This window comes from Suricata suricatta, chromosome 10 (genome assembly GCF_006229205.1).
Source record: "Suricata suricatta isolate VVHF042 chromosome 10, meerkat_22Aug2017_6uvM2_HiC, whole genome shotgun sequence".
NCBI lineage: Eukaryota > Metazoa > Chordata > Mammalia > Carnivora > Herpestidae > Suricata > Suricata suricatta.
The window spans coordinates 18,396,548-18,419,724 of record NC_043709.1 but is presented as its reverse complement, the minus strand read 5'-3'; the positions used below and the strand labels follow the sequence as shown (position 1 = coordinate 18,419,724).

General features: G+C 39.7%; 2 protein-coding genes across 5 annotated transcripts in view; one reads left to right on the top strand and one right to left on the bottom strand.

Annotated features, from left to right (window-relative positions):
- Positions 1-13,994, bottom strand: part of IGF1 (insulin like growth factor 1) — a 70,089-nt gene extending 56,095 nt beyond the window's left edge. For 2 of the 4 annotated variants that reach the window (XM_029954287.1, XM_029954285.1), the window contains exons 1-2: positions 13,690-13,994; positions 9,015-9,171 (exon numbers count right to left, since the gene is read on the bottom strand). In XM_029954287.1, the coding sequence (XP_029810147.1) occupies positions 9,015-9,171; positions 13,690-13,752 (220 nt within the window). In that variant the 5' untranslated portion in view covers positions 13,753-13,994. Of the gene's footprint in view, positions 1-9,014; positions 9,172-11,819; positions 11,859-13,689 lie in introns of those variants that run through there. The other 2 variants (XM_029954288.1, XM_029954286.1) reach the window with 1 other exon arrangement.
- Positions 13,995-15,105: 1,111 nt separating this feature from the next.
- The window catches only part of LOC115305087, an 82,436-nt gene continuing 74,364 nt past the window's right edge, over positions 15,106-23,177 (top strand). Inside the window, exons 1-3 of the mRNA XM_029955431.1 lie at positions 15,106-15,198; positions 15,857-15,984; positions 17,054-17,090. Coding sequence (XP_029811291.1) covers positions 15,106-15,198; positions 15,857-15,984; positions 17,054-17,090 — 258 coding nt within the window. The remainder of the gene's footprint in view (positions 15,199-15,856; positions 15,985-17,053; positions 17,091-23,177) is intronic.

Sequence of the window (23,177 nt, the reverse complement as noted above, 5' to 3'; positions counted from 1 at the left end):
CCCCCAACAAAAAATTATCTAGCCCAAAATGTCAATAATGCTGAGGTTGAGAAATTCTCTTGCCAATGGCACTGCTCAAGGAGGTGAGTGGGAGCATGAGGATGAAATAGGATTTAAAAACAGTCCACTTGGTCTCACAAAAGAGCTGGGGCTGGGGGCGGTGAGAAAGGAAAAGTAAGGAGGCCAAAATCTACAGCGTCCTCAAGTCAGTTTAATCCAGAATTCTAACTCTTCGTGCTCCTTTCCCCAGTTTCATAGATTATCAGGAGTTGGCTGCAAGTGGGTTGGCTCAGTGTGGATTTTCTTAATCACTCGCCTCTGATAAAAGACCATTTTACCAGGATAAATGGCACAGAAGTAGTACCATCTTCCCAGCAATATTCACAGAATTGAGTCTATGACTAACAAAATTTCAAAGTTTAAAAAGACCCCTTCAACAACCTTCTTAGTACTTCATAAAGACCACAGATGAAAGAAGAAAGTCTGAAGAGATTCATAGAGTATTTACTTGAAAGTCTGCAAAAAAATCAGGTGTAAATTTCTTTTGGCCTAGGGCTAAATCACCAGAAAAAAGCTGATCCAACAACTCGTCAGACTGTTTCAGATTTTCCAGGAGCATAGCTTTGCTAAGTCATTCCAAAGCATTTCTACCCAAGCTGACATTGGAGAGAGTGACCAAAGAGTCAGAATAATATAATATACAATAATAGTCTAAATTATGACCTTAAGTGGACTTGGGATGCCCAAAGCAACTGCAGGTTTTGTGTAATGTATAACAAACAGGCAGGGAATTACTTTAGTTTGTGCAAATTTCTATAGCAAGGGAACGAAAGTGTCAAGTTTCAGGTGAGTTTATTGAAATGAGAGGTACCAAGATCTATGTTCATTTGAGTGAGTTTGATTGGAGGCTCCTCCTGGCCATTTTAATTTACCAGGCAATTTTGATATAGGCATGGTTCATTGCTGCTAAAGGCCAAACACTGCATTAGAATCAGAAAACACAATCAACAGTATCTTTTTCTATTTGACACTAATTAGCGGTGTGACCTTGGACATGTCACTTCTCTCTGGGTTTAATTCTTTTTTTTTTAAATGTTTATTCTTTTTTTGAGAAGGGGGAGGGGTAGGGAGAGGAGGAGACACAAAATCTGAAGCAGGCTCCAGGCTCTGAGTTGTCAGCACAGAGCTCCACGCAGGGCTGGAACTCTCAAACCACAAGACCATGACCTGAGCTGAAGTCGGACTCAACTGACAGAGCCACCGAGGAGCTCCTCTCTGAAATTCATTCTTGATATCTAACTGTTTTTCAAGGGGTTCCAAGCTTGTGGCAGTCTTTAATTTTACTTCGTTTAAACAATCAGGTAGTTTTAAGAAGGAGATATTAGAGAAATGTATCCTTAATCAATAATCAGTTTCTTGCATGTCTTCCCAGGGGCTTCAGCATGCCTTTTATTTTATTTTATTTTATTTTTTGCATGGAAACCCTTATCCTGTAGTGTGCCTGAGCATTACATGCAAAAGGTTTTAAGTTAAAAGACTGTGTGGTTTCTACTGGTTGCACAATGTCTCTGTATCTATACTGCTGCTGATCAAATATTGCAAAGCCATTAATTACCTTAGGACAAATGCAGAGGACCACGTCCAAAGAGGACCAGAACCAAAGGTTCTGACCAATTGCATAAAGCAATATGCTAGATATAAAGTAAGTTAAGGGTTTTTCTTGGTATTTAAGGTTCAGTGAAAAAAGGAAGAGGGGCAGCTATGCCAAGAATGAAAAGCCAGAGCTTGCCAAGTGCTCCTTCAAGTGGCTTTAGCCAATGTGAGACTAAACAATGCATTAAATAGGCATACAACTTACTACAGTTCAGGAATTGCACATCAAATAACAGCTCTTTGCTGTTTTAAACATGATCTCACATGTAGATAAAGACAGACAAAATACTGTGTTGTCATCTTCTTAGTCTAACAGCTAATAAGGCCTGAGGATTTGAACTTTCCAGGCAACCAAAAGCAATTCTTTGTGATGTAAGAGCTTGATGATGTTTTACAGAGAGGTGTAGGAGGGATCTTTGCCAGAGCAGCAGCTCAGTGCAAAAACGATTTTTTGCCACCATGGTTGTCAAAGACGTCTGGCTGCATAAAAGAGCAAAGGCTTTGTAGCTCATTATTGAGAACAATGAAAAACCTACTTGAGAAAGATCTTGTGCCTCTTTCCAATGTGTCTGATTCTTTATTGTAGGCTGTGAAATAGGAAGGAAGGTTGCTAGAGGGATGGTTGGCTCTTAACAGAGGCTCTGAGGAATGCTGGCATGGAACATAATGTCTGGACAAGGTATATTGAGGCCCAGGGAATTTGAAGAATACTAGAAGTCTCTTCCGGATCCAAAATGCCTAACCTATCAGCTAGTTAAAATATGAGACATCTAAAACCAATAGTCTTCAAACAGCTGGTTGAGTGATACCTGCACAGGTGGAAACCCAAGGCTGCTCTCATAACTCCTTCTATGGTCAAGTTGGAGAAGCCTCTTGCCTTGCACCCTGTCTGGATTATGGTGACTTGTGACCACCTTTCCTTTACCACATCTCTCTCATAACCTCCAGAGAAGGATTCCAGGTCCAAATGAACAGCCCTTCTTCAATCAGTCTTTGAGAAAAAACAATAGAACTAATACCTACTAGAGATGAGGCTCCTGAACTTTGTGGAAAGAAAATGAAGACAACTTGAAGTTGGCCAGAGTAGATGGTCCCTCAGATCATACTGCATATCCTGGTGCTCACAGGTGAGCTGCAGTGTTCTGTTTGAGTGGGGTCCAGTCTCTGAAGGCTCTTGAATAGCAGTAGCCTCTAATCAAAGATTTTGTTGTGCACTCTGAGGAAATTCTACTAGTATTTCCCAATTTTTCCTAGAAGAGATACTGTAGGGCTATCACATGAATGTCTCCCTGATGCCTCCTTTCAAAGAAGTTTTCATAATCAATTCGGTTACCCAGGGGTTCCTGCTTCTTATCTCTCAGAAATGGACTGGAATATTTGGAAGCATCTCTCTACGCTATAACACCTTGGGCCCCTAAACAATGTAAATGGCCAAATAAATATGCTTCTTGGAGAAAAAAGACCTTAGCTTTGGTTCTAGATCCATCCAGTGAGGTAAGTCTCAAAGTCTCAGTATCTTATGTTTCTCATTTGTCTAGTGAAGCCATAATTCTTGTGTTCCTGGGGTAAAACCAAACAAAGTGAGAGAGCTCATGCAACTGGATTTTGAAAAAGTAAATATACTTGACAAATGCAAGACATTCTTCTTGTTACTGACACTGCTATATACCAATTACTACTAATAACAGGTGTTATTAGCTGCCCCTAAAGAAAGAAAATGAGTGTATAACTTAATAGGCTGTGCAGATTCCTCAACCATTGCAATAGACTCTGCAACAGATCCCAGAAAAGAATGAATAAATATAATTGCTAACATATGGATATGCTTACTATGTGGCAGGCAGTATTCTAAGTTAATATGTCCTAATTTATTAACTCATTTAATCCTAACACCACTTCTATGAGGTAGGCCCCATTTTACAGATGAGGAAATTGAGAAACAAAGAGGTTAACTAACTTGCCCACCAAGTAAGTTAGAATTCAAACTCTAAATTTTTGGCAATAGAGACCATGCTTGGTCGTAAACCCTTCATTTTTCTGCTTCTCATAATTCTCCATCAGGAAGATGGTCTCAAAGAACATTAAAATGTCAGAAAAATGCAAATTATTTTCTAATTTTGCACAGAAAATATCACTTTTTAAGTGGTCCTTTGGTTGTATAGACTGGTCCTCCTGGACACATTTAAAGAGTAGAGCAAGCATTTAGGGTCAATGTAAAAACTCGTTGCTTTTCTTTAAGAATATCTGTGGCTTATTAGCTTAGTGGTGCTAATGAGGCCAGGGCCATAGGTCAAAACCCACATGTGCCAATTAATTCCAAAGAGAAAAGCTTTTCCACAGCCAGTGATCGTATCCTTAACTTTGACCAGCTGTCATACAAAGGCATGGCTGGTGGTCCAAAGGGTACCAAAACAAGGAATACAAATGGCATACCTCAAACCCAGCCCCACTGAAAGCAATGTTAATAGTGTGTATCTCTGAATGCTTCAAACTATACACTTCCTTTTTTAATTGGAAAGACAGTATTAATAGGCAAATGGTGGTTGGTCAAGGTTTAGAAGCCTATAGATTCTTATTGTCTCCTCAAATGTAGTCAAGTGCAACTAAAAACTGACCTACTCACTTCTCACATCCAGAGAGTAAGAAAATGTAAAGACAAGACCTGTCAGGTAGTTCTTCCTTGCAAAGAAAAATGGCTATCTGCTTTCATGAGGTGTGTGTTCCTTTGGCCAGATGACCTTCCTGTATTTGGTAATGTCTGAGATTTTATTCCATCCCTGAGGGGTTTAAATCCAGCTTAAAACAAAACAAAACAAAACAAAACAAAACAAAACAAAACAAAGAAGCTGGCTACTCTTTCTTCAGGTAGGTGGAATCTTCTATCTTTGGGGAAAAACAGAAACTTTGTAGGGCAGATAAAGGACACTAAATGTTCTTTGGCCACTACTTAAATCCAAGGTTCTCCTTTCCTGAATAGCACCAAATCCTTGATAATTACAATCTGGACTATGAGTCTGTTAAAGTTAGAATAAGTCATTTACTTTAACAAATTCCCCTTGTTTTATAGACAAGGACATTCTGACCCAGGAAGTTGAAGTGCCTGCCAAAGTCATACACCTAATGAATGATGGGTCTGGGAGCAGTTTTCTGAGCACTATATTTCAAATGAAAGAAGCCTGAGTTAATAATAATACCTAGATCTAGGAAGGTTGTTGCAATCAATAACAATGAAATTCATTGCAGTTTCACTTAAAGCAGTTTGTTTTAATGCATGAAGAATGCCTTTAGTTTATTCAGACCCATTCTTAATAACTATGCATTGGAAGTATGTTTTACAAAAGCTATAAATCTGGAATAGCCAAAAGGGTATCCAACTTTTCTTTTCTAATTGACTTACTTCTCCTTTTCCCAGACCGCTGAGGTAAAGCATATACAGTTTATTTAAGGGACTGTTTATAGACTCTTAAAACTAAAAAGGACCCCAGAAACTTGCTTTCTTTTGGTTGCCCTTAATTGAAACCATCCAAGATGGTTGGTTGTCTGTCAATTTTTAAAGTATTTCCAAAGAGAGAAATTCCACAAGCCCCTAAAGTAAATGTTAAAATGGTTAATCACCATGACTGTCAAAAAATTATATCTATGGCAAGCTTAACTTCTTCTATTTCAGTTGAAGCTCTTCTCCTCTTGCTATGTTTCATGCAAAATGAGGTTATAACAAGCCCTCCTCTATGAGGGCTCCATCAATCTAGCGAGATAATAGCTAGCTCTTTCCCAATGTGCCACTTCATTATGCTACCATTTTTCTCACAGGACGGTGAGAGCACAAGATTGGCTGATACCTTCTCTTACTATGAAACATAGGGAAGAATTAGTAATTAGCTGTTCATTGGAACTTTCATTTCATAAAATGTCTGGGGAAGCTGCATTAATTATAGAGGAACTGTTCCACTGATGTTGGGAAAATATTCACAAAACAGATCTAGAAGGTTGCTTCCATTGCTTCCACTGTGCTGTAGTGGAACTTGTGCTTGTAGAGAAAGATGAGCTCATTCATGCACTGAGTCAGTCTATACAAAGTAAACATTATTTTGTTTTGTATTCAGAACTGTTTTTCCCCTAAGAGGTTAAGAAAATTCCACTTGTTAAACATTATGGCCCCACCAAAAAGATAACTATGGAGGCGATTTTCTTTTAGATGTTTGAATTCCAAGCGAAGATTAGAAACTGCCTTCCATTAAACAACAACAGCAACAACAACAACAACAACAACAACAACAACAAAACTATACTTTCAAAATGGATTTGAAGCAACTTAAATAAAAAGCACCGGCACGATAAAACTTTGAATATAGGGGTAAAAACAATGATAAGAGTCGATTGAGAGGGGATAGAGGTGGGGAAGACTGCTGTCCTCTAGAAAGTATCTCCAAGACTGTAAGTGCTTAGGGCTGATGTCTGCACACACTAAATCTCAGGGGACAAAAAGGAAACTCAATAAAATTTGTTGACAACAGTTAATGCTTGTTAGAATAACTGGCTCAGACACAAAACAGACCATTAGTGTAGCTTGGGGATGACCAAAATGCAGTCTCTAAGACATTGTTAGTATACACTGTATTCAGTTGAATAGAAGAAAAACAGTTTTATCCAATAGCTGGATATATAGGTGGTATAAATTGTCCAAAGTACTTGACAAACCTAACTTTTTATGGTTCTGAAGACTGAGATCCCAAATAAGTAATTCCATCCCATTCAATTGGATTCAGTTGAATTCAATCAAGCTTGTCAGTTCAATGATCAAATACGAGCCTTTACTATATCAGCCAGGCATAGAGCTAGCTACTGGGATTCAGTGGTAAATAAATATAGTCTTTGGCATCAAGAAGCCCATTGAGAGGGTAGATCCCGGTTAGATGATTTCAAATGGGACAAAATCTTCAGGAAAAGTATAAAGGACTATAATCTATTCTTCTATGATTATATTTCTCATATGACATTTGATAAGAGTTACATGCATTTTTGGAATGTCCTGATCAGACTATGAGTTCCTTGAAAGCAAAATCAATCTCTCATTCATTTCTAGGCATCTCATTCATGTCTAGTACAGTCTCTTACATATAGCAGATGCTCCATCAATGTCTTGAATTGAAGAATTTAAAGGAGCTGACTTTTGATCTTTGGCAAAAGAGATTGTCCAGTTTATTAGAAAGTTAACAAGAATACTTTTGTTCATGAGGGGCTATGTCAGACAAAGAAATTATATAAGTCAATGCTAATGCTGACAATAATCACAGTTTATGAAACCACTCTCTATCCAAATGTTTCTATTCAAACATTAAGAGTTCCTATATGTAACCTTTCCCTTTCAAGTTATTAAAATGGAATTTAAAAACATTTGCTAAAATTTGATCATTGTAGTAACAATAAAAAAACCTTTTCAGTGGCTTGAAATTGATTTCCATCTTAGTTGTCCAATACTCTTAACTGTCTGTGTGTACATATATAAGTATTATATTATTATGTGGGACCAAATCATTATTTCCATTCCCATTTTTCATCATCTAATGCAAATATCACAGGCACAGAATGATCCAGTTTCCATCCACTGTACTGTGCCTGGAAATCCTGGAGCATGTCATGTTGAACAAAACAATTCAACCTGGCACATAACAGAAGACAATTGTGGGCTCGGCAATTACCTGATCCTTGGAGCAAAGGAAATTTTACAAATAGATTATAAAGGGGAAAAAATCCTCTTGGGCATAATAAGTGAGAATCACTTATTCATTTTTTATATGTGGATCAGTAGCAACAAAGTAAAGAGTAATGACAACCCACCATTGGGTGATGTTGATGTAACACATTTGCCTTTCACTGGACAGTTCAAAGGTAAAACAGGTTTGCTGTTTGAAAAGTACTCACTCAATGAACTCATTCATCTATACTACAACAGAGAATTGGATAGAATTGGTTTGTTGCTGGAAAAATACATGAATTCACTCTATTAAAGCATTAGCTGGAAACATAGAGGGGGAATTTATCCATTCAGGTATAGAAAGCACTTCTCATTCTGTTAGTAGTGGTTTAAAGACAATTTGTTGCCAAATCTGCGATAAGTACAGATCATCAGTCCTTCATTAGCCTCTCCTTTCCCATCTCCCCCACTCATCCCAGACTGCTATATTCACACTCTTCTCCTAATTTCTCTCTCTCTCTCTCTCTCTCTCTCTCTCTCTCTCTCTCTCTCTCACACACACACACACACACACACACACACACACACACACACACACGCACAGGCACCCACCACCTTCCCCAGGAAGAAGATGAGAGAGACTTGAAGTGTGTGAGTCATCAGAAGAGCTATTCAAAGCTTAGTGGGCAACTGAGGTAAGCTGTCTACACTCAAGTGATAATGAACCTCTAAGAATGATTCATGCTCACTGAGGACCTGAACATCAGTTTCCTGGAACTCGCTAAAATTCCAAACAATTTTACAGAATATACGGAATGAGCAACTGGCTTTAAATCTTTCACTGTCCTAAAATATACAATTTGATAGGTGCCTCTGAGGTAGATTCTTTAAGTGTTCAGTTCCCCCAGGCAACATTGAGTTATGTTTGTGTTTATTATTTGGAAACATTGACTTGATTGTATTTTTTTATTGACTGTCAACATTTTAATCACCTGAGACCTACTTATGGGATAAGTAACCCCACACTTGTCAGAAACCCTTTTCCAGATGGAGATATCACTGGAGAGTCCCAGACAAAAGCTAAGTCAAAGGCAGGCAATAACTAAAAAAATCAAGGTCAGTTTGCATAGAGGACAAATTAATATGGCATTTCAGTTCGCATTTAGAGAGTGCCTGTGTATTTGCAAATGTGCCTTTGAGTGAAGTTCACCTTCTGTTCCTGGTGATTTCATATTGCATGGAGACATCTGGGATGTGCCCCCCTAATTCTTTTTCCAAGTCCACCTTACTATTTCACTCCCAATTACCTAGCACATGTTTCCATATGTTTATATGTGCACCTACAGATCTCGAGACAAAAAAAAAACCCCAATCCTCCAGGCTCCATCTTGTCCCATCCTTTCACTGAAAGGAAAGGAATATGAGGGTAGAGCATAATAGTTTTGGGAAAGCTCAGCAGGAAGTAGTTAAAAGACAAACTGCTAAGGAGGAAAATTCCATCCTAAATCTGCAAAACCTGCCATAGCCCCGTTGAAACACTAGGCTTACTTTAAGGTGAGGCATCTCAGAGGCTGAGGATGGCTGCCAGCCACGGGCAGTCATTCAGTTATTCACACACTCCCTGCGGTTGTAAATCCACAGAGCAGTGAGAGGGAGGGCTACTTACTGAAATAAAAACCCCTGTCTCCACACACGAACTGAAGAGCGTCCACCAACTCAGCCCCACAGAGCGTCTCCGGTCCAGCTGTGGCAGAGCTGGTGAAGGTGAGCAAGCACAGGGCCAGGTAGAAGAGATGAGAGGGGGACATGATGTGCATCTTTACCTGCCAAAAACATAGAAGAATGGTCATGCTTCCTCCCTGGTCATTGCAAGGGCAGGGTGGGAGGGGGTGAAGCAAAGGTGCATTGCCCCCCACATTCTGTTACTGCCATGAGTCAGAACTACTCTGCACAGAAATGTATCAGAGTGCACAACAGACTGCGAGGTGGTGTGGACGGATCATGTCTTGGTATCAAACAACTGTATTTAAACCCCTTGCCACCTTGGACTTTCCTGAACCCCTTCTTTACAGATTCCTTTTACGATTCAATGAGGTAAAATATTTAGAAACATTTACCATGTAAATAAAAAATGCTATTATTGTAGTAGAATCCCATACCATTCAGAGATCCTGGTAAACCTTTTGAATTATCAAAGGTTAAACTATGCTCAGTCCAGATTTGGGGCCAACGATGTTTTATTAATTTAAATTCTCTAAAGATTGGTCATCCACAGATGGCAAATGCATTCATTATGGACCAGAATATTAAGTTAACTAGAACATCATTCCCCAGATACTGATTAAAAAGAATTTACTTTGGATAAAAAGGGACTTGTGAAAATACTGTATGTCGTTATAGGACGTTTTTTGTTTTTTTTTAATTTTTCCCCTCATGAGAGAAAGGAAGAAAGAAACAGAGACAGAGAGAAGCACAAAGAGACAGAGAAACTCTTACCTGGGAATATCAGCAAATTAACACAACCACAAGTGGAAGTGAAAATATAAACAGAAACAGGAACAATAGGATTTAGGAATGAAATTGGCTCATGCTAAGTAGATCCCTTACCTTCGGTATTCTAATGCCCTTTGTGTCAAGTGCATTATCAAATCAACATATGTGTAGAGATTGCCTTCCATGAACAGGGCATAAAGACTTTTTTTTTGGTCACAGGAATTGTGACTTCATGTCTCGGAGGGACTTATGTGTCACTGTATCCATTTTATAGCAAAATATACCAAGGGATCCCTGGTTGGCTTACTTAGCCAGTAATAGAAGCCAAATGGCAGGCTTGCCCAAAACAGGATTTCTGTGGCTCAAGGCTCCATCCATTCTCAGAATAGTAGTGATCACTAACTTTCCTATATTGCTACTTGTGGCACAAAGATGTGGTTTCTTCCAGGAAGCCTCCCATGGCAAGTAGCTTTACCTCTCTCAGATGCATTTACTTTCAGTGGCCTTGGAAGAGTCACTGACAGGATGTAAGTGAGGGGCTCGATCAAAAGGGTCATGAAGTTATGCTGGAAGCAATCGTTATAAAAAGAGGCTTTTTTGAACCTCACAGTCCTGGCCGGTCCATTCAACCCCATCCCTTTTGCAGAAACAGACTCTGTCATTTGTCCGCTTTGCCCTCCATGAACTCTTGACTTAATGGCTCTCTACCTCAGTGGCAGAGTTTGCTCCGTCATTCTAATGAAGATTTCCATTTCTGCGTCCAGACCTTCAGCTCAGTCATTGGGGAAAAACCTTAAACCCCTGACTCTTTTTAATACAACATAAATATTTAGTCAATATCTGTAAAACAGTTTAAGATGAAAAGTGCCTTCTGTTTGCAGATCATCATAAATAATGACCATAAAATAGAAGAGGAGATAAATGTTTAACCTAACATTTCTTCCATTTTCTCAGTAGGATCTCTGCCTGGAAGCCTTCCGCCACCACATAGCCAAAGCCACCAGGACCGCAGGACACCTGTCATCAGCCAATGTGCACTTGTCTTAGTTATAAAATAATGGGTGGGGGTTTTCCCCTTCAGTATTTCCTGTGGAAATCTCAACAATTCCAACCCAACTGGACTTCATTGCCTTTTTCAAAACAGCAAACTCCAAACTGATCTTACAGAATATAACCCACACTCTGGCAATGGGCCAGTTCTAGAATGTATGCTAGTCTACCTGTCTTACTTCTTCATCTCTCCCTTCTTTGTTGAGTTTATAGTAATGCCGAGGGCCAAGCACCTGCAACTGTAGAGGTCTTGAAGTTCTTCAGTTTTTGTGAACTCCACGAAAAAATGTAGCCTTAGTGAATTGAGAACTTCAGGAGTTATCAAAGCTATATTTTAAATAGTTATCTCTGGTATAACACATACAAGTCCAATAATATATATAGATCACTAGCATTTAAGAATGTAAGATTTTTTTATAGATTTTTCTTTTTTCTTTTTCCTTTTCTTTTTGGCTGCATTATATTGTTAGATAAACACCAGCACTTCTAGCTCTAGGACAAGATAGAACCTCTACTGCATTTTCCTTTGGTTCAGGGAACAGTGCGGTACACCCACAGAGAACCAGAGAATTTTATCACATCATGTTCCCCTAAAAGAAAACAATAACAAACTCGCTTAGGAGTTAAAAGTTTGAAACAAGTGGCCCCATATGTTCATCCTTTTCTTGGTCTTTTATTTTGCCAAACACAAAAGAAACAGAGAAAGGAGAGATATAGAGAGAAAGGAAAGAAGAACCAGAAAGAGAAGGAGAGAAAAAAGGGAAAAAAAGTCAGAACACTGTTTCTCAAAAATCATTCACAAATTCAAAATTTAAAAGACCTTTCTTTTTATCTTAAATAAATGGAATATCAATTGATTCCAGATGTCTGGTCTACAATGAAAATGCCCACCAAAATTTCAGGGCAATAGTCATAAGAAAATACTCACTGTAGGTGTAACCATTTTTGTTTGTTCCAGATCTTTTACAGCAGGTCAGGGTGGGTATTATGAGGCTGATGTGAATAGAAAACAGGACTTAAAAACATGTGCTGCTTTGTGGGTGGGGTTTGTGAAAGCATCTAGTTACATTTGGACACCCAGGCAGGTATGCTATTAGCCTGGGTAAACTGCCTTTTGTCCATTCAAACAATGAACAAATTGCACAGCTGGGAGTTGAGTCAATCTTTTTCCCCCAATCAAGGCACCAATTTCCATGATGTGCCTATCATAGCATATCACTGAACAGTGACCCAAGCTCCGGTTCTCCGCTTTACCCTCTTCCCTCTGGCTCAAACACTTCAAATATCTTGAGACTCAGTACAGTCAGCTTGTGAATGCTGCCTTTAGGCAGGACACCTTTACTTGCTGAATTACCTTTGAAGGACCACAGGGCTTCCTCAAACCACTTATTGCTCCAGGAATGAGGGGGGAATTATAACTTAATGTGAACTTTACTTCTGAAAAGTTTATCTGGAGACACTTTTCCAAACTTGTAATTAATGCAGAGATAACACTGAACAACTTCTTTTATGATCATCTAAGTAGGGAAACAAAAACCCTAGCTGTAAGACCACATGTGTGTGTGTGTGTGTGTGTGTGTGTGTGTATACATACACATATGCATACACACACACGTATATACACATATACATATACATACACATATACATATATAGAGACTTCATGTCTTTTAAAAGCAAAGTAGCCATCAGGTACCTTTGCATCGTGAGGGTAGCAGAATCAGGTGCCTGACAACGCCATATCCTTAACTCCTCAGCCACTTACTTGACTAAGAAAAGTCCTAGTGGTGGAGTATTTGAAAGCAGCGAATGAATGCTTTACTAAGTGCAGGACGTTTTATGAATTGAGCTCTTAGGAAATTGCATCAAGAAGCCAGTGACAGCGGCTTAAAAGTGCTTGCAAATTGGAAAAACACAAGTCTTAAAGGATATAATTTTCCTGAGAATGGAAACTTGAACCAGGGCCAGTGATTGGAAACGAGAAGTTGGCATTAACAACAGCAGCCAAATTTACCTAAAGAGACTTTACAACACCAAGTATAAAATCAGAGTTTTACAACACAAAACCCCAAGTCCAAACTTCGCCCAGGAAAGTCCTCTTCAAAAGAGAAAACTTGGACATGCAGTTGCTAGAAAGTTTCCGCTTTCTGTATATACAGTGTTTAAATTATACGAATATGCAAGGTCAGCAAGAATTGTCAAGGAGTTCTTTTTCAGAAGAGCAAATTAAACTTCACTCTAACTTTGACTCTCTGGGCGTAAGTGCAGACAGTTCTGGGACCTTAGCTCCAAAGATCATATTTAAAAGCTTTAATATCATCTAAAAGGTAACTCTTCATATGTGGCATGCTGTTTAATAAAAAGTCCAGTCCTGACAAGTTACACATTCACACACACACACACACACACACACACACACACGAACACGGTCTTAAAAATAAAAAATCTGCACCTGCAAAAAAAAATCCAAAAGTTCATATCCATGCTCTCTAGCCCTTAACCATAGACAGGATTTAAAGGAATCTTCTATAATGACACCACTGAAGCCCTGCAGAAGTGGAGGATTTAGCATAAGTACCTTGCAATAGTTTCTACTCATACAGATATCTATGCAAAAGCATCCATCTCCCGGAGCTATTTTTTCAGATCCCACAGAAATGCATATTCAGCAATTTATAAATAACTCCCAGTTCCGAAACAATGAAAATTCTAAAGTGAATAACATTTCTAGGCAGAAACAAACAGTACACAATTTAAAGAAAATTCCCCAATGACTTCAAAGAGTAAGAAATATTTACCTTCAAGAAATCACAAAAGCAGCACTTAAATAATTGGGTTGGAAGACTGCTGATTTTTCCCATTGCTTCTGAAGTGCAAAGTCTGGAAATGAATTGGTTAGCAGGAATAATGAGGCAAAAAGAAATCCAGAGAGATGGGAGATGTTGAGAGCAATGTCACATTTCAATTTTGAGGACTTTATTCCATTGCGCAGGCTCTATCTGCTCTGAATTTAGCAGTGACAGTGAGATTTAGCAAACAGAAGAGGGATTTAGAGAAAATCCTCACATTTATCTACAAAACACAGACACTGTAGACAGGAAACAGCTGGGGGAACATTTGCCTTCTCTCTCTCTCCCTCTTCTGGCAAAGTTATCGAGTAAGGACTTTTTTGGGCATGGTGACAAATAACATCATACCTTTGCATTTTAAAACTAGAGCACAGAAGCATTTTTTTCCCTTAAAAGAATGTGTGTTAGTGACAGGGTTAGCAGACATTAAAATACTGATTCTGCCATAGAAAATAAGGATCTGTTCTCTGATTAACTTTCTACTGGGCAGGGAGACACACATCTGCTAATACACCTTACTGGCATTAAAGAAACACACAATGGAGGATGGGCAAGCATTCTTATGTTCTCGGGAAACGCAAAATTAAAAGAGCAGAAATGAAGAAAAAACCAACTCGAGCAAACCCTACACTTTTAACCCTGAAATGACCAGGGCAAACGAGGTTGGAAGATAGCACTGGGGTGACCCCTTGTCCTACTTGCCAAGCAAGGGGAATGATCTCATTTCCTAGAACCTAGAAAAGGGGCAGGCAGCGTTGCAATGGGCTCCCTTTAGGACACTGTCTCATGCTTTTTGCCCGCAACAGGGCAAAGACTTTGCTCAGCTGTAAAGCCAACTGAAAAAATAAAATATTTTTCTTCCTTTCTCTCCTAGGCTTCCCATCGCCTGCCAGGGGAAGGGCACCTAAGGGGCAAACTATTTTTCCATTGTTCGTGTTTTTCTGCATAACGAACCTGCGCACGCGTGTGTGTGTGTGTGTGTGTATGTTTTCTTTCTCCAATGTTTGTGTATTCTAAATAACACCAGCTGGCTAGCAATACCCTCTCAAGGGTTATGATGTCATTCAAATCCCTCAACTGGATGAGTGGCCTGCAACATGGTCCAAGCCAGCTGTTTTGCTATTTATAATGTATACTTGCCTTTGCCATTGAGAATCAAGTTCTGATCTTTTGTCAATACAGTTTGTACCAATTGCTCTTTGGTTTTGCAAGATAGTAGATAAGAAAGTAGATTATGAAATAAGGTTGCAAAAGCCCAGATCAGACATAACACTTTCCCTAGATGTCTATCCAGGCATGGTTTCCCAGGGTTGGTGGAAATAACCTGGACCTTGTGTTTCTCTCTTGTGATTCTCAGGGGACTCGATGAGTCTGACGCAACAACTGAAAACAGAGGTCTGCTCCAAACCCCAGTCTGGACCTTTATGTCGTCCTGTGGCTGGAACATTGTTTGCAGAGGTGAGCGCCCTCAAAGGAAAACCTGGTTGGTTTTGCAAGGGGGTTGGGTTTGGTCAGGTCTTCTGTGTAGTTAATAACTTGTGGCAATGTTTACCTTCCAGAAAGAAAAATTGGAAATCTGGAGTTATGCTGTTTGAATGGTGCATTATGCTCAATATCATTTAATGAGTGTTTAGTATGTGCCCAACCGCATGCCTCCCAGTCAAGGCCCCAACAGGGCTTTCATCTGAGTGGCAGAGCCAGAGAGGAAAATGTCACTGTCATGTGGTGGGTATTTGCTCTTTTAAAAATACAAACAGTACACACTGAGAGGCAGTAACAAATCCTCTAGAAATATGGGGAAGTGAAACTCTTTTGAAAATCCAGAATGAGGGATGTGTCACAAGAGGGTCTGGGGTACAATACTGGGAAGTTTCAGTGGATACGATTTGCTCAGAAGAGTGCATACAAACCCACACCAGCAGGGATGGCCTGGTAGGCAACCGTGAGTGTGTGGGCAATTCCCGTTCTTAAAGAATAACTCAGGTCGTCCTTTAAGGAGCTTCCCTTTGTGCACTTAATTTATGACATGATTTACCAAAACTCTTTTCTGCAACCTTTGTGGATCATGCCCTTTGTGAAAAACAAAGCCCACCCTTCATGGACTTTGATGTTGTAGATTTTATCGAGCCAGAGAGCTGCACCTATTCCCCACGTCGAGAGAACTGCATTTTCCAAGTGTGCAGTCAGGTACGGGCTGGAGTCTCGGTGCTGCGTGCCTTGCTCCACTGCGGGACGCCTTCACAGGTGAAGGCTAGGGCGTTCCGACCGCAGTTTTAGCATATTTTAATCTTTCCAAGGTGTCCTAGAGGCTCACTGAATGTCTGTAAGGCTGTAACCCAGTCTGAGGTACTCCCTCAGTGTATGCATTGTGCACAGATCACCTTATCCCCAACCGTTCCGTGTGAAAAGCTGTTTGGGATACAGAACACAGAGTGTTCCAACAGACACTGTGCTCCTGCGATATCGACACACTGACTCACAGTCTCTTGGTTTATAACCCCAATTACCCTTAAAGGATAATTGGGTTTTAATTTATGTCCCAGTTTTTATGTCACAATCAAAGAAAACTGAAATTTCAGTGAGTCGTAATTATCATCAGCTGTGCTGTGGAAACATTCCGATGTGAGCTCTCAGTTTCCAATAGGGAAAGCAATTTCCCGAAGCGATTATTGTATACTTCGATTTGGAGAATGGTCTGTATTTCTGGGTAGGGTGAGCCAGCAATGGAGCGGGGCGATAATTCCTAGAGAAATGACCATTTTCTTTGCTAATGCTGGGAGTCAATATGAAAGCAAAAGGGCAAAAATGTGCCACATGATTACCTTTAGAAAAAGAAATGAAATGTACCTATTACCAGAGAGTCCAAGGTGGTAGTAAATCTGATCCTAGGAAAAGTTCAGGTCATGCAGTCCCACTGGGAGAGAAACATACAGGGTCATTCTAAAATTACTGAATGATTCTGTAGTCTCCTGTCTGGAACAATCTGACAGTTAGGTATGGGAATTGTGTGCCACCAAAATAGCTAACTGTGCTCATGATGAGCACATCCACTCCTGGAAATTCAGAGAGTCACAGTTTCACCTTTTGCATGTGTAATGCCTATGGGATATAAATAACTCTCCCCTAAAGCCGGCTTCTTGAGTAGAGTGTTTGCATAAAGCTGCAGCCTCAGAAGACTTCTGACACCTCTCTTTAAAAAAAAAAAAGAAGAAAGTTGTTCGTCTCCTTAAAGAACAGGCTGATTGAGATTCACACAAAGCAGTGGGCAAGGCCGAGTCTTCACTTCTTTTTTTTGCTCCGAACACATTCCCAGTGTTCTCCAGGTCAGCCCAGAGGAGCTCATCCGAAAGGTAATTTCATATCCATGTGCAGTAGGGCATATTTACAGCTTACTTCATTAATGGCTTTGCAGACTCCCAAGAAATGCCCAGAGAGGATATTTAGAGGGAAGGGGGACTTTAGGATCAGAGGAAGGGTGAGATTTAAGGTTCTAGGGCCACCTGCCAGGCAAAGAACATGAGGAACTCCTGGATGTAGGTCTTGGATCATGGCGTATAGGGTCGGTTAGTCTGGGAGCGTATTCTGCAATGTTTGAAATCAAGGGCTTGTCAATTCAGAATGTAAAATTCAGAGAAAAAGGCTGGACCTCAAAAATACAACATGCTGCTGAGCAAGGGCACCGATGTCAGCTCCAAAAGATCACTCAGAAGGAGTGCTGTTATTCCTTAGGATGATCTTTAGCTCAAAAGAGCTGCTTTAAATCCTTAGAGGAGCATTTTCCCCACAGCCAGGGAAAACGGTAATAGGGGAGATCTTCTCACTAAATAAATCAGTGCTTTCTTTTCAACATCAAACTTGGATCCCGTTTCTTCTAAAATGTCAAAAGGGCAAATGCTGAAAACAGTCAGAAGCAAAACTGTTGTGGTTTGGGGAGCAAAAGAATTGTTCATAATGGCAAATAAGGAGTCACTGCATGGGGCAAGGAAGACTTGTGGAGCTCGAGAACCTGAGGGCTCCACAACTGCCCCAAATTCAGTAGAAAGTGGGGAAAGGAGACACCAATTCCAAACTTCAGGGAAGTACCCACGTACGCACTTTCTTTTGGAATCGAAAAATGTGCGCGCCGCCTAGTGGCCTTCAGGGAAAGTTCCAGGACAATCTTTATGGTTATGTGTGGAGTTTGGCAGGAGTGGGGCGTTTTGAAAATCTCCGGACTCAAATGGACTTTAAGCTGCACTAATCTTTAATATTTTCATCTTTTTGAAATAAATAAGCTGGGTCTTTGATTTGCTGTAATTTTAAAAAGGGGAAGAGAGCTAAGGGGAGAAAGAAAGATGATAAATTTGGCGAGGGCACATGTCTTCCCTGTGGCTGCAATGCTGAGTTTCTTGTATGGGCTCAAAACATTTTGTTGATTTAATGAAAGTCTGGAAAATAAATGATAATAAAGATAAACTATTTCACCTGAAAACTATGATAAATTCTCTTGAGGGTAAATAAGGAAGATGAAGGAGGGACTCATAGATAGACAGAAAAGTGACTTACGTGGTTAATGAAACAAATGTAGGTACTTGTAAATGGATCTCAAATCCACTCTCCCTGTCTGCTCAATGTTCATCACCGTTCAAAATATGGGCTTTTAAACTGATGGTTAAAGACAGGGCGTTAAAGAGTCACACAAGTGTGGACGTAGTTTTACCGTCAATTCTTTTCACCCTAAGTTTACCAGGGAGAAAATCTCAGTTTGGGATTAGTCTGTCTTCACCGTCTCTCTAACACTTGCTAATCTTCCTGTCTGATTACAACAACAACAACAACAACAACAAACCAACAAAAAATAAAAAAACATGGACCTTAAGCACAAAGTCTGCATGCAATGCTTTCATCCATAATTTAATAGTACTGTTTTGTTTTCATGGTGTTTATTTTTAAGGATCTTTTTAGGGCACGTGATGTTGTTTTTGAAATAGATATTTTAAATCTCAGAGGCTCTCAGAATCTAACTTAATATCTAACTTTTAAACAATCAATTTAAGAAAAAAATTTTAAGTAAGTAAATAATATAGGTGGCCAACAGTTATGACAAAAAAAACCCCCGTGTAATTGGTATTTGAATGTCTGGTGTTTGAAAATCACTTCAGTAGACTCTGTTATGTGTTGGGGGAGAAAAGTACACAGCCACAATGAAAAAGTAGGGAACAAAGACCCTGCATATAAAAAATGGTACTGTATAAATGTATTAATTACATTTCTTGATGATTTAAATACCCTTTAAGCCCACACTCATTTTTATTCCAGTCTTTCATAGGGTTTAGAGACGTAAAAAAGTTGGAGGAGTGAGTAGCATTTGAGTTAGGTCTTGAGGCATGAGTTCACCTCCGAGATGAAAAAAAAAAAAGCCAGTAAAGGTTATTCTGGGCAGAAGGAACAGCATGGACAAAAATATAGGAATGGGAGGTCCCCAGTGTTGGGGTGCTGTGGGGTATGAGGTTCTGGCTGTGCTCTCCGACTTCTGCCCTTTTGTCTTCTCTCCACATCAACAGCCCTTGCTTGGCTGCAAGACTGGAAAACAGTGTTAGTTGTTTCATGATACAAAGATTTGTATGTAGCTGAATCTGTGATTAACTCTGAGAATAGCATCTTGCCTCAAGGTAAATACGCAAGAACAGACGTGGGTAACATTATAACATAGGTCCGCTTGAACGGTGCCAGATAAGAACTGAGGTGTCTATTGGTCACCCAGTGGTCTCGCCAGAGCTTCCATTTTGAAAGATTAAATTATGTTTATACTTTGGTAAGTAGGTTTCAATGGAAAAATGAAATCATTATACTTGATAAAGATTTTGCACAATAAGGGTTGAGGCAGAAAAGTCTTGTTTCTCGTGAGCCCTGAACTTGCTATAAAAAACTGGTTCATCAGAGCACCCCACTCTTTATGTGGGTCAATCAGGGACATTTTGTTGTTCTCTTTGAGAGCATGGAGTGAAAGTGGGCTATGGACACCTTGCAGGCAGGGATTCGGATGTGCCTACAACACACCTTACTATTTTTCACAACATCTGCTGTAGGGCTGAGATTCTTCCAGAACTCAAAATAAATATTCAAATCCAGTTGTATTGATCAGAGTTCTCTAGAGAGGCAGAACAAATAGGATCTCTCTCTCTCTCTCTCTGTATTTTAAGGAATTGGTACGTATGATTTTGAAGGCTTAGCAAGTCCAAAATCTGCAGGATAGGCCAGCAGGTTGGGGACTCAGGGAAGAGTTGCAGTTTGAATCCAAAGGTGCTCTGCTGGTAGAATTCCCTCTTCTTCCACAGAGGCCTTCACCTAATTGGATGAGGCCTACTCACTTTATGGAGAGTAATCTGCTTTTACTCCAAGTATACTGATTTAACGTTAATATCATCTAAAAGTTACCTTCATGGGGGAGCCTAGTTGACTCAGTCAAGTTGAGCTTCCAACTCTGTTTCGGCTCAGGTAATAATGTTACAGTTGGTGGATTTGAGCCCTGCATTTGGCTCTGCTTGGCATTCTCTCTTCTTCCCTCTCTGCCCCTCCTACACATTCTCTCTCTCAAAATACATAAATAAACTTAAAAAAAATTAAAAAATAAAAACTAACTCCAAAAAACATATAGAATGTGACCAAATATATGGATACTGTGGCTTAGCCAAGCTGCCGTATATATTAATCATCACACCTCTAGTTCTCCAAAGGCACATTCACTCACTAGTCTTCCCTCACTAAAATTGAGCAACAATAATAGTTTTTTCCCCAGCAGAAAAGAAAACTCAAGTTAATGGATTATATTTCCCAAGTTTTCCTCCTATGCAGTTTTCTTAAACTTTTAGCTCCCGTGCTCACTGTTCACTGCTCATTAATAAAAGGAAGTCACAGGCACTTGTCTTGTCCATGTCATTATATTTTATGAAGATGCTTCTCACTGGTGACAGACAGAAAACAACAATTTTTTCCCTGACCACTAATTAGAACAGGTATACGTAACACACACGCACAGACTCATGCGACTCAAACCTATGCACACAATCACACTCATAAGCATAGGTGCTTAGTTTCTCTAGATAATAAGTGTATTCAAACCCTTATTTTAAAATAGCTGCTTTGATCACTGGAGAGAACTTCTAGGCCTATGGTGGTGTTTGGGTAGGGAGATGTCTTGCCTTTTTGCAAAATGGGAGAGAAGTTTTCCACATGCTTCTGCGCCCGGAGACTGACTCCATGCCTGGCTTATGGGGGCCGATGGCCTTTTCAGATTTAGGATGACAAGTGATATTTTAACATTCTTCTTCTTTTATCTTTTATAGCTTATTGTCAAGTTGGTTTCCATAAAACTCCCAGTACTCATCCCCACAAGTGCCCTCCTCCATGCCCATCACCCCCATTCCGCTCTCCCCCTCCCCCACCAGCTCTCAGTTTGTTCTCAGTATTCAAGAGTCTCTCATGGTTTGCCTCCCTCCTTCTCCCTATTTTTTCCCCTTTCCACTCCCACATCGTCCTCTGTTAAGTTTCTCCTGTTCCACTTATGAGTTAACACTCTTCTTAATACTCTTCTGCATTTTCCAGAAGAATTATTATTATTATTTTATATTCAGCAGGTATTACTTTTATAGTTAAGAAAAGTCTCAAAAATGTTATTGAAGACATCACTGATAGGTGCTATCTGTCCTTAGTATTGACTGAATATGTAGCGTGTGTGTGTGTGTGTGTGTGTGTGTGTTTGAGAATGTGTATCTAGTAACTCGGTTTACCTCTGCAAATCTTTTGGACTTCTATGATTACTGTCTTGGGCGTGGCTTACTTATGTGGCATGGATATTCACTCACACATCACACCTCACCCTCATTCTTTCATCTTCCTTTATAATGTCTAAAAAAGTTTAGCCTCTCCCTTCAATTTGCTGAGCACTGATTTAGATTGGATTAATGAATTCTTGGGTTATTGTATGGGCCTCTAACCAGTCTTCCCTCATGTCATTCTAGCCAATTCTGGTGTCTAGGATCATCCTACTCAAATGCCATGTCCATGTGTTTCATGTCTTTGCAGAGTCCCTTGGCCACATCTAAGTCTCTCTCCTCCCATTCCCAACCCCCTTTTCCCAGCAGTCTCCTCTCTTGCTAGTGCTTGTTGTGGCTTCTTGATAACCTGCTGTTGTCCACTAGCATACCCCTAGTCCCAGAATAGTGCTTGCTTTTTAGTAGGTTCTCAATATATATTTGTTAATTAACAATGAAAATAACTACTGGTATTATTAAGTATACATTATATTCAGTTCTTTATTTCATATTACTTTAATTATATCACTTAATTCTTACATATCCCAATGAAATACTCTATTACCACTTTCATTTCAAAGTGCCTGGCACAGTTCCTGGAACATAATCATATTCTCAAAAACATTTGTTGGATGAATGAAGAGAATGTTGAACTAGAACATAATAATTTTCCTAATACCCCATGGTTGGTAAATTACAGAGCCAGGATTCACATTCAGGCTAGTCTACTATACAACACTACATGGTTTGCACAGTTTTAGTAAATGGGTAGTCCATTTCAGTATTTTGTTGTATAATCCCTACATCTCCCATTGTACAATATTGTAGCTTTCTAGCTGCTCAATAAAGGGATAATTAATTCTAAACATGAATTTAGAAAATTGTAGTAGTAATTTCTAAAATAGCCAGGCTGAAAAGCTCAGAGACAAGCCTTTAGGGTGGAGTCTGGTTACAGCCGTGTTTGGAGCATATTAAGAGAAACTAACAAAGAAGGATTATGCTTGCTTCCAGCCTGAGCCACTGCCTCAGTAGCATAGAGAAGAAAACAAGTCCCTACAGAATTTTCACTAGACTGTGTTGTGTCTAATAAAACAAAACAAGTAACCAAATAAATAGACAATTACTCTCAAGAAGCAAGAGGTACAAGAGCCCAAGTCAAAAGCTCAGGCAGAGCTTCCCTCAGACAGGAAGCTACTTACACTCTTCTGATTGCAGTAAGAACAGAATGTAGATTTTCTGAGATGTACATGTGGGCAGCTGTGGTAAAGCAACTCACATTGCCAAACATCTATCTACTGAATTCTACTCTGATTTATATAAACTTGTTCCAATGAGACATTAAGATATTAACATTTCCTATTCGATGTAATTTATGATCAACTTCTTAGACTCCTAGACATTAGGGCAAACTCAATTGTTGGTGTCTGTACTTCTTTTTTTTTAAATTTTTTTAATGTTTTATTTATTTTTGATACAGAGAGAGACAGAGTATGAGAGGGGGAGGGTCAGAGAGAGAGGGAGACACAGAACCAGAAGCAGGCTCCAGGCTCTGAGCTAGCGGTCAGCACAGAGCCTGACGCGGGGCTCGAACCCACGAACGTGAGATCTGACCTGAGCCGAAGCCGGAGGCTTAACCGACTGAGC